The following is a 16,987-nucleotide window of genomic DNA, read 5'->3' as shown; positions in this document are numbered from 1 at the left end:
AGATAGGTCGTTATTACTTTTAACTTGCTGATGTAGTATATCGTGTCACACGTTTTTTTCTAAATATCTGAAGTTCAATTTTTTAGGAAATTTGATTTAAAAGTAGAACAACGATTTTGGTTATTTTTGTTGTAATTTTATAGCATAATTTGTGGGTACTTGACACTTTTAAAGTATATTATTATATTTTATACACACAATGACATTTTCAAATGAAAAATTATTTTGGCAAAAATTAATTAATTCTATAGCTGTAGCCTATAATAGTACTGTATTACGTGCTAGTAGAGTACCTATACAGGCTACAATAAATTATTATTATAGCAATAATGTTATAAAATATGTACCTACTCAGTAATACCTATACTAATATACTAATATAGGTAATCACTAAATCACTCACTCAAAATCTTTTTTTGTATGCAACGGCCAATGGTATAATAATATTATTGAATTCAAATGTTACAGTTACACCTTATACACATGAGTACACGAGATACATCCATTTCAATGATCCACACACCTAATGTAGGTACAGCGGGTGACACCCACTTACACACCTTTTTTATTTTATTGTAATAAATCTCAAAAAATTAAAATTAAGTTATGAGACATTCTATAGTATTGCTGCTATAATCTTCTATACAGTATATATACAAAGAAATTGTCAAAATAATTCAACCCAACTTAAGTTGTTTACAGACATTTGACACTTATTTTTTTTTATCATTTTTTCTATTAATGTTACGATAGCCATTTTCATAAGTGTCGGTATATATTAATTATAATATTACATTAAATAATAATATTTATGTAAAACTATTATACATATACTAGTATACTCAGAGGCATGTTTAAAGGGGGCAAAGTGGTCAACTGCCCCCGGTGTTATAATTTTCTTATTTTAAGAACAGCGTCAACATATAATTAATAACCTATTATTTGTAAAACAGGCAAATTATTTGTTCGAGGTTTAGAAATATGTGGTTATCCTTATTCGTTATAATATTATATTTGTGTCCGACATAATACGTCGAAAACATAAACGCATAGAACTATTTTTCTACAAGTATAGCTAGTGGAAAATACAAATTATTTTGAGATTTTATACTGTGATATTAAAATTAAATAGTAAACAAAAGCGGCAATCGCCTGAATCGCCGTCCGAAAACCACGACAAAATATAACTTTACCGTACTCAACAACTATTCAACTAATTTTACGGATATTTAAGTTTCAGATACTGTTTTTATAGAGATATCAGATAATTACAAAATAGTCGATTTTTAAATATAATGTTTAGACAAATTTTGATAGTAAAATGTAAAAACATTTATTTAAGTTAATAGTAATTATTTAAATTTTACAATTGTTTTTAAATATATTTAATATATATATATATTTATATATTTATATATATATTTAATATTTCTTTTGTTGTAAATTAATTTGAAACGTAATAACTTTTTTCAAGATATTCTTTTTTGGAATTTTCCGACATGATTATTTTTTAAATTATTTATTATTCATAATTTTCACAATTGCTGTCATGCGTTGAACTAGTATGAATGTTTTATTTTTATTTGGCGATCTTTCTGTTGCACTCTGTATAAAAGTGCTATACTATTATACTATGCCTACATCTAATCGGCCACAAGCGCGGATTACCTATTTCGATCGAATTAGTTTACAAAGGTACCTATACTGAAATTCAACGCCGTATTTATGATTGTTAATTTTTTTCGGGCAAAGTATTAGGTGATTCTACAGCTAGCTCAGCTAGGTACTAATATCCTTATATATAAGCTAAACAGTTTGTATGTTCGAACGCGCTTATCTCATGAAATAGGAATTACCAGTCCGATTAGCGATCTCAATAAAATAGTTATATTAAGCTTTAAGCAATATCTAATAGATTAATTGTAATACGGGTCGTATTTTTTGAGCACATATATGTATACCGCTACGCCCGAAATTCGCATACAATTTTTATTATTGAATTCAAATTTAACAAATCAATTAAAATTACGAACTCAATGACGAGGTATACCTACTCAAAACGTTTCTAAACTTACTATACAACAGATTCACTTCTCCGTTTTAGATTTTGAGGATATCGATGATAAATCGATATTGATTTTACAATGATGTGTGTCTTGTCGTGTATGTGTAAACACGGTTTATAGCAGAAAAAAATGATACGATTTTCAACTTTGAGGCTTTGAGAAAAGTTTCTGAATTTTTGATACTTACCTACGATAGTAAATTTAGTTGGTACTTATGTGTAGTTAAAATTTAAAATTTCCAATATTTTTCATAATAATAAAAAAAAAAAACAAAAAAAAAAAAATATAGGGACAAACGGGAATTCTTAAGCAAAACTAGTTTTTGACAAAATCAAATTTGTTTTTTTTTTATATTGAAAAATAAATAACAGAAACTTGAAGTTTACCAAATATTAATATAAGCATTTACCAGAAATCAAATAATAATTTTCAAAATATTTTGTGCTATTTATAGATATATAAAAATGTTTTTAGTTTTATTTTGATTTGTATATTATATACGACCAAATTGTAATTTGTGAGTAAAAAACCCTGACTATTTAATCCTAGGTTCCTCATAATTGCTTTCATTCATCAAATAAAAAAAACATATTTATTCTTTCTTTTTGTAAGCATTCGAAGTTTAAATATTCACAAAATTCATCATAATCACGAACATTTGCAAATGATTTTATAGTGAAAATTCATAAAATGTTTAATATTGCGATACCTAAGTTTTGAAAATGTTATACAAAATTCGTCATAATTTTTAGTTAACAAATTAATTTTAAAAAAGTCGAGCATAACATAGCACAATTACTTTTTATGAGCGTCTAAAGTTAAAATTTTACGATATTGAAAACATAATATATAGTAATTGCAGTATACACACGTAAAACAACGATTATTGAGATTTTTTTGAGATTTAAAAAAAATATTTGTTACAACTTGAATCTGTTCGTTAATGCTTATTGCCTATATTATCATTTACCGTACGTCTATTATATCCCTACCTATAATACATTAGCAATTGTATTTTTCAAAATATTTATAAATTAATATCAAGCTATATACTATATAAGTAGTCTCTTTATGACTATAACTTATTCTGTTATTACTGTGTAATTCGATATAATGATTATTGACTCAAGAGTTAATATTAATGATATATTGTAGCTTCTATATGATTATTATTTTATCTTGTTTAAAACCATAATTGTTGAGCTATTATAGTTTCGCGCTAGCAGCTAATAATTAAAAAAAAAAAAAAATGATATATTGTACTTAGGCGCACACTGCACTCCCCATTATAATAAGTAATAGGTAACCAAATATCAATAATAGTAAAAAAAATGCAGTTTTCGCAAATATTAATCCTACTGACCTTATTAGGTACTAATATAGTTAAATATAGAAAACTTAAATATACACAAGTAAACTAGTTATTTTTCATTACATGTTGCATTTATTATATGTCGAGTAGTATAGTAATACAATAAAAAGTGTTGTTTTGGAGGGTATTCGGATTTCAGAGGTTTATACTATTTAGTATTTGGTGAATTAGCGTACACTGTGTAAAAATAGTATAGGTAGGTACAAACTACAAATACGCACGTATACCTATAATGTACAATCGCATTCCTATTACCTTCATATTTAAAAAAAATGAAGCAATCCGTGTTTTTTATTATTATTTACCGTCATATGATATTTTTCAATCAACAAATAATTAATATTGATTATTACCACGTATGTCGTATAAGCACAGAACAATAGTATACGTGTTTAGGTACCTATCATTGGTATGCTAACGTTCGTGACCGACGGGTGACGACATTGATTAAATTGCAGTTATTTTGATAAAAATATGTTTGTTGTCGCCATCACAGAGTACCTAATAATTATAATTCCCAAGATAATTTTCTAGGAAAATAAATAAAAATTTTAAAACTGAGTAACAAAAAATGTACTTTTGTAAAGTTTGCAAATTAATGAATGTATTCAGTATTTACGTAATAATAAAATAATTGTTCATGAGAGAAGAGAGCGGACTTTTGATAGGTTTAATTTGATTAATTGTGAGCTTATAAAATTACAATGTTCATTGCATATTTTCATTTTTGTCTTAAATTAAATAAATTCTTAAATAAATAAACGTACATCCTACGGCCTTCAGTTTTTTTACGATACTACCACTGACAATAATCATTACGGCTCCGATTTCGATTCATAGCAAATCAGGATAAAAATCTTTCCTATACTGCAGTGAAGAGTTCATAAAATAAAAATAAAAAATGAATCATTTTGTTTTAGAAAAAATTGCATATTTAAATATTTTTAATTGTTTCTATACATTTTTATGCGTATTAGTTCATATTTCGTTAATTTTTAAATACTGGAATGGTAATTTCTTAATTGTATTTATATTTATTCTGTCCGTGTAACGTATACGTACCTTATCATTATAATATTGGTAACCCTAAAATGACACTTTTAATGTTGTACCTATAGAGAAAAACTGAATTTAAGAGGACGCTACACCATGATGGTTTGTCTCCGTCTTACAAATGTAAGACATAGCAAAAACTGTTTTGTGCGGGAAATACCTGGCACGATTAGATCAACTAAATTATATAACTATTGCTGCATCATCTGTCGTTTGTTGTACTGACGCACTGTCAATTATTTTTTTCGAACATTACATATGACCCATATATAGGACGCCGATGATAAGTGATTAATGATACCTAATATATACCTATTAGCACAGTCCTGTGAACAATAAGATCGTGCCCATTACTGTTCCTAAGTAGTGTGTATACAACATCACGAAAACCGTCGATTCGCTTATCGCTCCATGACCCATGCGACATGAGTAGATAAAGTCATTATACACTATGCGTTTCGGTTGCAACCACGGCTATAGCCTATAGCTAATTTATCTATAATCTTAAATCGTGGTTTGAACGCAGCTATAATATACTAATAAATATTTATACAAGTGTGTACCTACAAACATTAAATTGTCCTGTCGGGCACACGGACCATGCTTAATTTGAAATTTAAGAGTACGTCGCGGTCGCACTCGCTTATTATGTTGTCTTCGTCTTACTAACGCATAATATATTAATGTACCAAAATGTACGTCTAGCAGTTCAATTTTGTGTTGTTACTTGTTAGCTTAAATATTAAAGTGAATTGACCTGTTATTAAACTTAAATAGTTAATGAACGAACATTATCTGTGTTCTCGTGATGTTTTTTTACGATATTTGAATTTTTAAGGGGAATTATGAGGATTTTAAAATATTGATATTTTCCTTCCTCATTATACTACCTTACACAACAGTTGTTGTCTGTTGCACGGATTAAAATATATAAATATTGTTTATTGTAATATTGTGTATTTATGTCTATGGTTTGACGCTTCTCGACACTTCACATAAACGAGTATGCGATCGCAATTAAAGATAGTACTACGAGTGAATGCGAGTGATGCGATCCACACGACCTGCACTAGAGGCAGGCCAATATTGTCCTGTTCATGACTAAATAGATTTGTTTATCATGATAGTTATGGTATGTTATTGAGTTTTTGTTTTTTCTTTAAGCTTTAAATATTACAGTGAGGAAAATATTATTATGTTACTTGAAAGTTTAAAACATATTATATTTTAAAATAAGGGTATTACAGTGGCATATTTTGGGATTTTTTTTGGTGGGTGTCCTAACTCCTAGCAATACTTTATCTCCACAAATATTAATAGTTCCATCACAAATTCATACCTGTTTATAATACATCTTAATACCTTATATAAGTGATAATGTTTTTGTAAAAACATTTTAGGATTGATACTTAAATTTTTAATTGTAATAAAATTATGACAGAAATAAAGTATGAACAATTTTACTGAATAAAATAAAACAAATCTAACACTTACATTTACTGAGTATTTTTTTGTTAGATTTCTTGCGACGAGAGAAATAGTGGTTGAAAAATCTGTATTTTTTATTGAGGAAATTATAGAAGAATGTGCTTGGTTATTGGAGGGAGATGATAATGAACGTGACGTATCTTCTAATTCAGACGTAATACATGAGGAAATGTCCTGCTTAGAATCGGATTGACTGCGACCGTTAGATATTTTCATAAAAGACGAAATAGAAGTTTGTTTCTTTTATGCCATTTTCACTGATTTAAGAACACAAAAACATTATCAAATACTTTTTAATTTTGTATTAAACTATCTGAACCCGTGCACTCTGTAGCCCGTTAAAAATCTTACTTTTTGTATGTCTCAAACTGTGTGTTAAATTTGTTTCCTGTGATTATGCTAGCAGTATATTTTTTTATTCTAATAGACAGATAATGGTTAAAATGTACTAAGTATAGCTCACACCAATATTCAGTTTAATTTATCATTATGTAATTTTATTCGTTTTATCAAGAAAAGTCTGACAATTCAAATATTCAATTGAATCATAATTGGGCCTATCACTTTTTAATTTAACCTATCTTCTGCTCGTATAGGTCTAAAAAATCTCTGTGGCCAAATTTCGGTACCAAATTTCGTTGCAATCGGTCCAGCCGTTTAGGAATGCATAAAGGACAAACAGACAGATAGAAATCCATTTTTATATACATAGATTAATTAATTTAAATATTTTTTTACATATTATAGTTTGTAGTTTTGTACGAGTCCTTAGAGGCTTAAAAGCTAGACAAATAAATTACCAAAATGTTGTACTCACGTAAATTTTACGTATTTACGACGTCAACAGTCGGCAGCAGTTCAGCAGAAAATAAAATCGTTGTACTTCGAGTATACAATTTTATTTTAGAAAAAAAAAACTAAAAAAAATTGAAAGTTGAAAATGTTCGTCAACAGCTTAAAAAGAGTTAAAATATTTTGAAAATGTTATATCAAGTCCATAAATTGGTGAAATAAACATAAAGTGTACATTTCAAGTGTCTACAGTCATTCGTTTTTGAGTTACAACAAAATAAGAAAATCGCTATTCGAGAAATCGAGTGAATATCCAAATGTTGTAAAAATATCAACTTCAAACGCTCATAAAAGTTTAATTTGACTCTCCGTTAAACATTTTTTTTTTTTTGATAAAGTTAGACGAACTTATAAATAATCTCGTATTGTGTTTTTTGTTCTCAGATATAATAGGAAAAATGATTATGAATTTCTAACTCAAAATAATTTGAGTAATTTCCACGAATTTGGTCGAAATTCTAAATTCAAGTGCTCATAAACAATTATTGTGGATTTACGGCTGTATGACTTAAGCGCCAGACGTACAAAAATGACCTATAATTTGCGTCAAAATTAATATTTTATATAAGTATTAAGTAAGTAGTAATTTAAAAATTTCTATATCTTATAAAAATTATATTGTATTAATATTATTATATATTGAAAGTAAATTATAATATAGGTTGGTACATGCATATCAATATTTAATACATTTAATAAATTGGTTGATTTTTTAATCCCATTTTTTTGACATATTCCATACGATTTATTTCACCATCCTGGTATTTCTTCCATTCCACAATTATTTCATCGTGAGATATCCTTAATTTATTGTTACAGGAGGAGAGTTCGTAAATAAATATGTTTCGCTTTGTAATTTTAATAAGACATCAATTACTATATGAACGGAACAATGAGAACCATAAAATTGGTCTTTTAAATGTCAATGATATGATTCAGCTGCATTTGTAGTTCGTATAACCTCATTATCCGGAATTTAATATCTGTTATTTAATTTCTGGCGCTTTTGTACGATACGACTTTTTGTTTCTTATCTTATTTCGGCGCTTATGTCTTCCACCGGGATTTATGCTCAACTTTTTTTTTAATCTCCACTAATGACAACTTACGAGGAATTTTGTATTACATTTTCTGTAAGTCGGATTTCAGTAAAAATTCGCTTTTCCTTAATTTTTTGATTGTTTTTCCAGCCGTTTTTTAAAACTATTGGGAAATGTTTACTTTTTGCTACTAGTGTACTTTTTTAAGTTCTAACTAGAATCATGTTCCTACTACAAAGATGATGCTGTTGAAGAAAATCGAAGTACTTTTACTGTCCCAAAATGTGATGACAAACACAAAGAAAAAAACATACATTATTGTAAAATCAAATTCATCTTTCCGCTTAGAATCTAAAATAAATATTAGATAAGCTATCATATTATGGTAACTACAATGTAGGTACAGATTACAGATTAGGTTATAATTATAGAAATATTATATGTCTGAACTATATGAAAACAGTATACCGTAGGTAGGAAGATACCTAATAGTGTAATACGTCTATATAATATAGGTTCATTACTCCGTATGAAATAAATAAATACGAGTATTATAGGTACTGAAATACTATAGGTGTGAAGTGTCTCGCCGATTACAGCCGCATGCGTGTGTCCCCATGGGCGAATAGGTACTTTTTTTGCCGGGATGTATTTATTAGGGCCACATACACATAGCGCCTATATATTGTATATAAAAAAATTTAACTTCTTTTAAGTTTTATCGTTGGCACGTTTACTTCACAAATGTTAATCCATTCTTTTTTTTTTTAATTTTTGATATTCAAACATCGATTATATTTATTTGTATTTATATTTTATACATAATTTAATTTTAGCACAATAGTACATACAACAAAATAGATATTTATTTATCGTCGGGTATCGACGAGTATGTACAGAGGCCCCTAGGTCCTAATGGAGTATACAAATATTACAAATACGCATTAATTCTGTACAACCGCAGCCAGTATCATAAAAGTTTACTTTTATATTATTATTATTTTTATTTTTTTTTGGGGGGGGGGATTGGGGCTTCTGAGTATAATATTGATGGGGGCCTACCAGGAATATCCCGATTTCCCAATGGGCCTATCCGCCCATGTATGTCCCCCTAGTGGCGTAGGTACGTGCAATAAAGTCGCATGGCGCATACTCACTTTAGTATAAACTTTAAAACTTGTATAAATGTTGATACAAATTGTCTCTTGGTCAATAAGTTTGAAAATGTAATACAAGGTTCCTTAAAATATGTTAAAACAGAAACTTAAGAATTTTTAAAATATCTATATGGTTAAATTTATTTTGTTTAAGCGTTTGAAGTTTAAATTTTGACAAATATATGAATGTAGGTATACATAAAAATCACGAAAAATTGCAAATTATTTTCTTGTTGAATTTCATACAATTTTCAATTTTTATATCTTAGGTTTGACAATTTAATACAAGATTGCTAATCGGTAGTTATTCATACAGCAGTATAATAAATATTTGTATTTATAGACCTTCGAAGTTCGATTAATCTTGACAAAATTGGATATTTAAACGAAAAAAAACTTTTTTAGTTATATTGTAGTGAACCACATATATAGATTGGAAACTTTGTGCCATTATGTAGATAATATAATTATTTAGTTTAATTAAAAGTTATTTTTAAAACGCTGAAGTTGCAAGTATATGCACCATAGTTCATAATCATAATATATGAATATGATATATAATATATATATAAAGTGTTATGTCAGTATTGACTTATAAGTTAATAACAAAATTATTATAATATTAATTTATTATTATGATACTTAATTGTATACCTACCTATTTGTATAAATTGCCAATATACCTATTCATTTATTACTTTTCATTTCACTTAGAATCTGTTGCCGCTGCAATTCTACAGAAATACAGAAACTTACTCGTATTTAGTCACGCAGCGAAAAAACATTATCATTCTGTAGACTATATCACCTCCCAAAAACTATACAACTACCTATTTACTAAATGCAGATTAATATTAAATTATGTTTTATAAGTTACAAACTTACAACTATGTATAAATTATTGTATGACTATAAGTCTGCTCGTCTGTACATATTTATGTATAATGAACGTATAGCTACTATATATATATATCTTATGAAACTAGATACAATTCCCAACGTATTTTAAAAATATCATAAATAATATTTTCATTAATTTTATAAGTTCCATGGAGCGAAAATTGTTTACCCCATTTCCATTTCCTTGAAATGTTGTTAGATTTAAAATTGTATTGGTATTTAAACTTTTTTCCTACATACTGCTATTAGTGCTTGTTACGCAATGTATTTATAGTATTCATATTATGAGTGGATGATAGATACAATCTACTGCCTAGCTTTAAAATTAAATTCTTTTTTTTTTAGATTCCAGGGGAAGGGCCGGGAGTGATTAAAGTCATGACGTAGGGTTCGGAACTTATTGCACACAAATTGTATAGGAAATTTGCATGCACATATGCACTTAAAATAACCGAAATATACTAAAAAATATGTTACAGAATATTTTTTTAATCCCAATTAAAAATTTGAATTATTCATTTAAATGTAGACAATGTTTTTTAATTCGTAATTTAATAACACTATTAACGATAACCGATAGTAGATGCAGGAACAATTAGGTATTTCCGTAGTTGGCCTGCCCTGATTAGTTCTATGATAACGCATATTGACCGAAACATGAAAGTAAAAAAATATTAGTGTTAACCTTTAAAATAAATTGACTTAACATAACACGAACATTGGGTAAATATGGTATGAATAACATATAAATTGCCAAAATTTGTGAAGTATAGGTTTTGCTCAGAAAACGGTGAAATATGCAAAAATATGCAATTACAATTTTTGTATGTCAGTCCATTATGGCTTAAAACAATTTTATATAACTTACTTAGACTATTCTGCAGTCATTATTAAACAATATGCAAATGCAACAAGTCCCGAACCCTAGTCATGAGTCATGAAATGTATTGATTTTATTTTACCATGGTGTGGGTGTTGTTATTTTTGGCCGTGTACACAATAAGTAGTCGAAATAATGATTCGTTCTTCAACTAGGAAATTGAATCTGGTTGGTGCATTTGGAAGGTCAAAATTAAAATTCCCTAAAGTTTTCAAAAGCGCAGGCAAAACAAACAACAATTCAGAAAACACGGGCATTTTCAAGCAAAATTTTTTTTTGACAATATAGACTTAGATTCTTGGTGTACTTTAAAACAAATTACCGTAGAATCGATACGGCGTAGATACATGAAACTTTTACTGAATGCATATATTACCATTTGCTATACATAAACAATTTTCGAAATATTTTGAATAGTGTTAAGTTATTAATAGGCATAACATAATTAGATTATTATAATTATTTTTTATATTTTTTTTATTTATAAAGGTAGACAAACCTGTAAGGAATCTTGTATTAAATTTTCAAATCTTAGATATAAGTAGAACATTTATTTATGAATTTCTAACTAAATATAATTTGCTTATTTTCATGATTTTTACAAATTTTGTCAAAATTTTATGTTTAAATGCTCATAAAAAATTATTGTGAACTTTTTTTTTGATTTCCATTAAAAACCATAAACCTTGTATTACATTTTCAATTTTTTTGAAGAAGCGAACATTTTTTTATCTACTTGGGTTTAAAAAAAATAAATAATAATCGAAAATGTCATATGCCTTAATAGTTTAACACAAATCAAAATATTTTAAAAATTGTATGGTGTACAGCTAATACTTACACAAATATTTAGTGATAAAAATTTCATGTAGGTACCTGTGGTCATTTTTGTAAAAGGTTACGCTAAAAACAAATATTGATTTTTTTAGAAAAATGGTTTTACGTAAAAATGCTCGTGTTTCCCTTATTTTTTTGTGTGTTTTTCCTGTTGCTTTTGAAAACTATTGGGAATTTTGAATCTTACCTCCCGAATGCACCAACTAGATTCACTTTCCTACCAAAAAAGTTGTTGTTGAAGAAAGTCGAAGCACTTTTACTGCAAGAAACCATGATGACAGACACAAAAAAAATTAATTAAAAAACCAAATCATTGTAAAATCATTATTCTCAGTAGATTTAAAATACATAGTAATTTAAAATTCAAATTTTTATAAAATTTAAATTATTTTATAGTTAAAAATGTATAAAGAGTTCAAATTTTATTGCTAAGGATTGAATATTTATATAAGGTTCCACGTAAGTAGGTTCTTCTGTACCAAAAAATAAAAAAAATGTATAAGCACAGTTTTTTTTTAAAGTTGTTTTATGTTTATATTTGGACGAAATAACATATTAAATAACCAAGAATAAGGATTTAAGCTATTTTGTTGTAATTAAAAAATATTATTTGTAGGTACAGACCGTCTTCGCTCAGAATCGTTTTTCGTTTACAATGATTTTATATCAGAATATTATTCAAATTTAACACCATTCATTACAATGACCCACTTGTAACCTACTGCGTACAGATGAGCGACATCTGCTTAGTACTCGCTTTTTTTATTATTAATTAAATGTAATGAACTTTTTTTAATAGTTAGCCATAATTATAATATGTCAATGAATAATATTTAAATATTATGTATTATTACCGTAGAGTTCGAACACGCATTTTTTCTTACTTATACTTATTTTGAACACCAATAAACATGGTACAATTTATCAGTTTTTATTCCGTTTGTGTGTATGGTGCAGGTATCTATACTTTAAACGGTAATCGGAATAAAAATCCCGACCATAGGAAAAAAAATCTGAAGACTACAATAATACTCACAAGTCACAACCATATGAAAATGATAGAACAAAAATTTTTTATAATAATTTGTAAAATTTGTTTTATACTATGAATAATTCTGCAAAAATTAAATTCCCGAAATCAGATATAACGTTTCCTATAATATATTTTATCTAATATTTGATATAATTATTAGGAGACATTTTTACAAGTTTCACTTTATAGTTTATAGACACAATATTATTTAAAAGATCGTATAAAATAGAAAACAAAAATAATTATCAAACAATAGTTTGAACGTACATTATGTAGGTATAGTCGCAGCTAAAAATATGCAATATTACCCAAATATTTCGAATAATCGAATAATAGGTACAAATAATAACAATAATTAAACAAATATAAAAAACAATAGTTGATGAATGTAGTTACCTAACCAACTGTTTCCTAATATTGTGGCTTTTGAATAAAAAAAAAATCAGGAAAATGTTATAGGAAACATAATATTTTATTTCGGGGATTTAATTGTAAATGTTAATAATATAGTTGTATAAAACAAAAAATGATTGTTAAATGTAATTGTTTGAACATTATTTATAATAAAATATATATTAATTGTTTTAATGATTAGTATTAATGTATTATACTTAATACTTAAATTACTGATAAATGATATTAAATATTCAAAGTACATTTATACTATAAGTTTTAAGGGCATATTATTTGTAATTGCATACTAATAATGTGGTAATTATTGTTGTTTAAAAAATATTAATTGTTCAATCATTTTCATATGATTGTAAGTAACATTATAATCCGGATTTTTTTCTCTTTAAAATTTTCACTTTAAACTCCACACACTATCTGTATACATAATTTTAACTTCGAATTAAACCGAGGCGAACATTGTTCACGAACAAACAAAAATACAAAATAGTATAATATAGTGTGTGGGCAGCTTTAGGAATCACACCATTAAACACAATATGACGTATATACACTACCGTCTACCGCACTGTCGCATGAGAACTATAAAATATTAAAATATGATTATGTTTTTTTACGAAATAATGACGTTTGCATCTGGACTCGGGTAAATATGGTAGGTAGGAATACCGTTTATCTACAACAAAAAATGCATTATAATATTATTATCGATCCTACAGATACTCTTATACTATATATTATAAAAATAATTATTAATTTGTATAATTCGTTCGGCAATGGCTGTAACCAAAGCCGCAAAAGCGTATATTTGCCAAGCAAAGAACTTTTAAAAATGTATTTTTTTCATTTTAGTCATTCACGAATAACGCACACTTTGAAGACGTCTTGTAGTAGTATTAATCGCGACTCACGATCGTCGGTCGATATTAATAAAGTTACATTTTTGTATTATCATTGGGAAATTGGTAGGTATTTCACTATCGTAATAATGTTTATCGTTGTTCAATTAAAGCAGATATAATATAGTCATACAGGCATACAGCTACACAAGGTACAACGGGTTTTATAAAAGTGTAATTTATGGGGGTACGAGACAGATAATGTACATAGCTCGTTACAGTGTGGCGTGTATAGTTAGGTACTTTAGATTAATGTTTTCAGTTAATACCAAACACGCCAGGAGTGTGAACGGTGTGCGTTTTAATAATATTGTATGTTCAAAATTTTACGTTTGGATTTTACGTCAAAAAACCACGTGAGTACTATACACCACTATTGAGTAAATTTTTTTTTTTTTTAATCCGTACACATTCGTTACCTATGCTGCAATGGCTCCAAATGCATCACCATTCTTTAATTTTAACATGGACAATCACGCTGTTCATATTCAAAAAAATGTCTGCCATAATTTTAATTACAATAACAAAACTAGTACAATATCGCTGTTCAGAAGTCGTTTGAAATCAATAAGAGAACAGTTTGTAGCAGTCAACAGCCATTATTTAAGGGAAAACGTCATAGAACCAGTCAGTCATTATTCGCCTTCAACTTTTGTTAGAAGGGAAAAAACTGAAAATACATGGCTGAATGAGATGCGATCCGTTTCATGTATGCGTTTGGATTTTATGCGTAAGATGACTATTCAACAAACAATGAGAGAAAAAATGGAGTTGTGGCAACAGAAAAAAGATGAAATGACACGAAATAGAAAATTTGACATTTCGTTCAAATCAAAATTTCAACGTGATGAAATTTTGGTTAAAAAAGAAAATTACAAAATGATTTTCGATCAAATTAAAAAACGCACACACATCACAGATGAACAGGCAATAAACATTGATCACCAACAACGTAGTAGAGAAATTTGCTTTAAAGCCGTCTTGACAAAAGCGGTTTTAATTGGAAATATTTTGAACAGTTACTTCAACAATCAAAAATTAGTATTAAAAATTGGCAAACAAATCGAGGATTATCATTCAATGGAGTCAAGATTAGATGTCTTAAAGAATATTAAAGTTGTCGAAGAAGCCCCATTAATTGCCGCAAAAAGCTTGTTAAAGGACCTAACATTATATAAAAATAATGTAGTTATGCCAATTCAAGCAGAAATAGAAATGGATAAAAAAAAGAATATGTTGCATATATTTTCTGTTAATAAGCCTGTTGATCACTTGGTAAAAAATGTCAGACGACAATATGTTGCTTTAGTGAAAAATAATAAAGTATTAATTAACAACTTAACTAATGTAAGAGAATTACCATTTGTAAATGATCCAAACACAAAAGTATTTAGACAAAATGTAATTAAAGTAATTAACACACTAGTTAATACTATATCAACTACAAATGTCACACATTTAACTGATAAATATAATAAGCTAAACGCATTGTTGAGCGGAAAACTTGTCTGTGTCGCAAACACACGAGTTATGATTGGTGAGAATAAAGAAGCATTGGCATTTTGTATGGCAACTTTAGCTACAAAAATAGTAAACTATGCAGAGGAAGTAATATGTGTAAAGACTCAAGCTGCTTATGAAATTGCAACAATTGTAACTAAGCTTTGGAATGTTCATCAGCAATTCGGTAAAATTCTTTTTGCCGAAATGAAACAAAAATGTCCTTTGCTAGTTCCATTTTATTACCCTATAGCAAAACATTTACATTGTGAGCAGCTAGACCATGAATCATTTGGTTACAAGTTTGATTCTTTAGGAAATGTTGAATCTGATGCCAAGTATCTACAGCGGATGACAGGCATTATTCGACTTTATGCATCTCTAATAGTTACCTCATCGAAATGTGACCAACCTGTAATTGGTCTAAGTCATGCATGGATTTTTGTGGCCGGAACATTAAATCAAAACCCAGTTGCAGACATCACAGCCACTATATTAGTTGAATTTCTAAAAATTGTTGGTTTTGCAATGCATCAAGGATATGGAAGTCAGTTCATTAAATTATTACAACATATTAATTCACACTTTTTAAAAAAAATCATATTGGTTACACCTGAAGGTAATGGAGGACCTATTACTCGTTTAAATAGCTTCTTGTCAAGAAGTCTATGTACTGGGTCTATTGAAGAACCTAAAGGTATACTATTTGATTTTTGATAATTTTTATTTTGTATTAAATTGTGCATAAATTATTTGATTGGGAACTTTTACAATTGTATTATATTAAAAAAAAAAAAAAAAATAATATAATAAGAAAAATACAAAAAAATAAGAAAATACAAAATACAAAAAAAGTGTGGAACAACTTATTTATTATTAGTAGAAAAAAATTATTGTTGATTGATAAAAAAAAAATCTTTGTCTATTGAGAGAAAAATGCTTATTTATTGAGAAAAAATGCTTATTTATTGAGAGTAAAATACTTATTTATTGAGAGAAAATGTTATTATTATGTATTTATATAATATATTGCTTGATTGTTAATAGCACTACTTTTTAATTTAAAATTTTAACTTAATTTATTGAATGTTGGATTTTATTTACATTTTTAGAATGGTTTATGTTTTAATATATAGTCAATGAATCGCTTTTTGATCTGATTATACATAAATATTATTATTTTTTTTTTTTGGTATTAACGTGTTCATAATATTATGCAACTTATTTTGAAAATATTTGTTTTGAGTTATTTATTTATTTATTTACTAATTTTTTAAGAATTTTACAATTTTGCCGCAACTGAATTTTTTAAGTGTTAATAAAATTAACAGAATGTGTACTTTGACTTGTTTTTTATTTAAATTTCCTTTTCCATTTAAATTTATTTATAGCAAGAAGAAATATCTAATTTAAAAACTTATTGAAGATTATCGTAGCATATGATATTTAAGTAAGTTATTAAAATAATAAAATATACTGGCTGCATGCTTTTAATCATT

General features: G+C 27.3%; 1 protein-coding gene across 1 annotated transcript; it reads left to right on the top strand.

The window, feature by feature from the left end:
- Window positions 1-14,077: 14,077 nt before the first annotated feature.
- LOC111036402 lies at window positions 14,078-16,275 on the top strand. The gene has a single exon (XM_022318419.1). It carries the CDS (start codon window positions 14,418-14,420, stop codon window positions 16,203-16,205), a length of 1,788 nt encoding a protein of 595 aa, XP_022174111.1. The 5' UTR covers window positions 14,078-14,417; the 3' UTR covers window positions 16,206-16,275.
- The last annotated feature ends 712 nt before the right edge of the window (window positions 16,276-16,987 follow it).

The sequence above is a fragment of the Myzus persicae genome, unplaced genomic scaffold (assembly GCF_001856785.1).
Source record: "Myzus persicae strain clone G006 unplaced genomic scaffold, MPER_G0061.0, whole genome shotgun sequence".
NCBI lineage: Eukaryota > Metazoa > Arthropoda > Insecta > Hemiptera > Aphididae > Myzus > Myzus persicae.
This window is presented reverse-complemented; position numbering and strand designations above follow the sequence as displayed.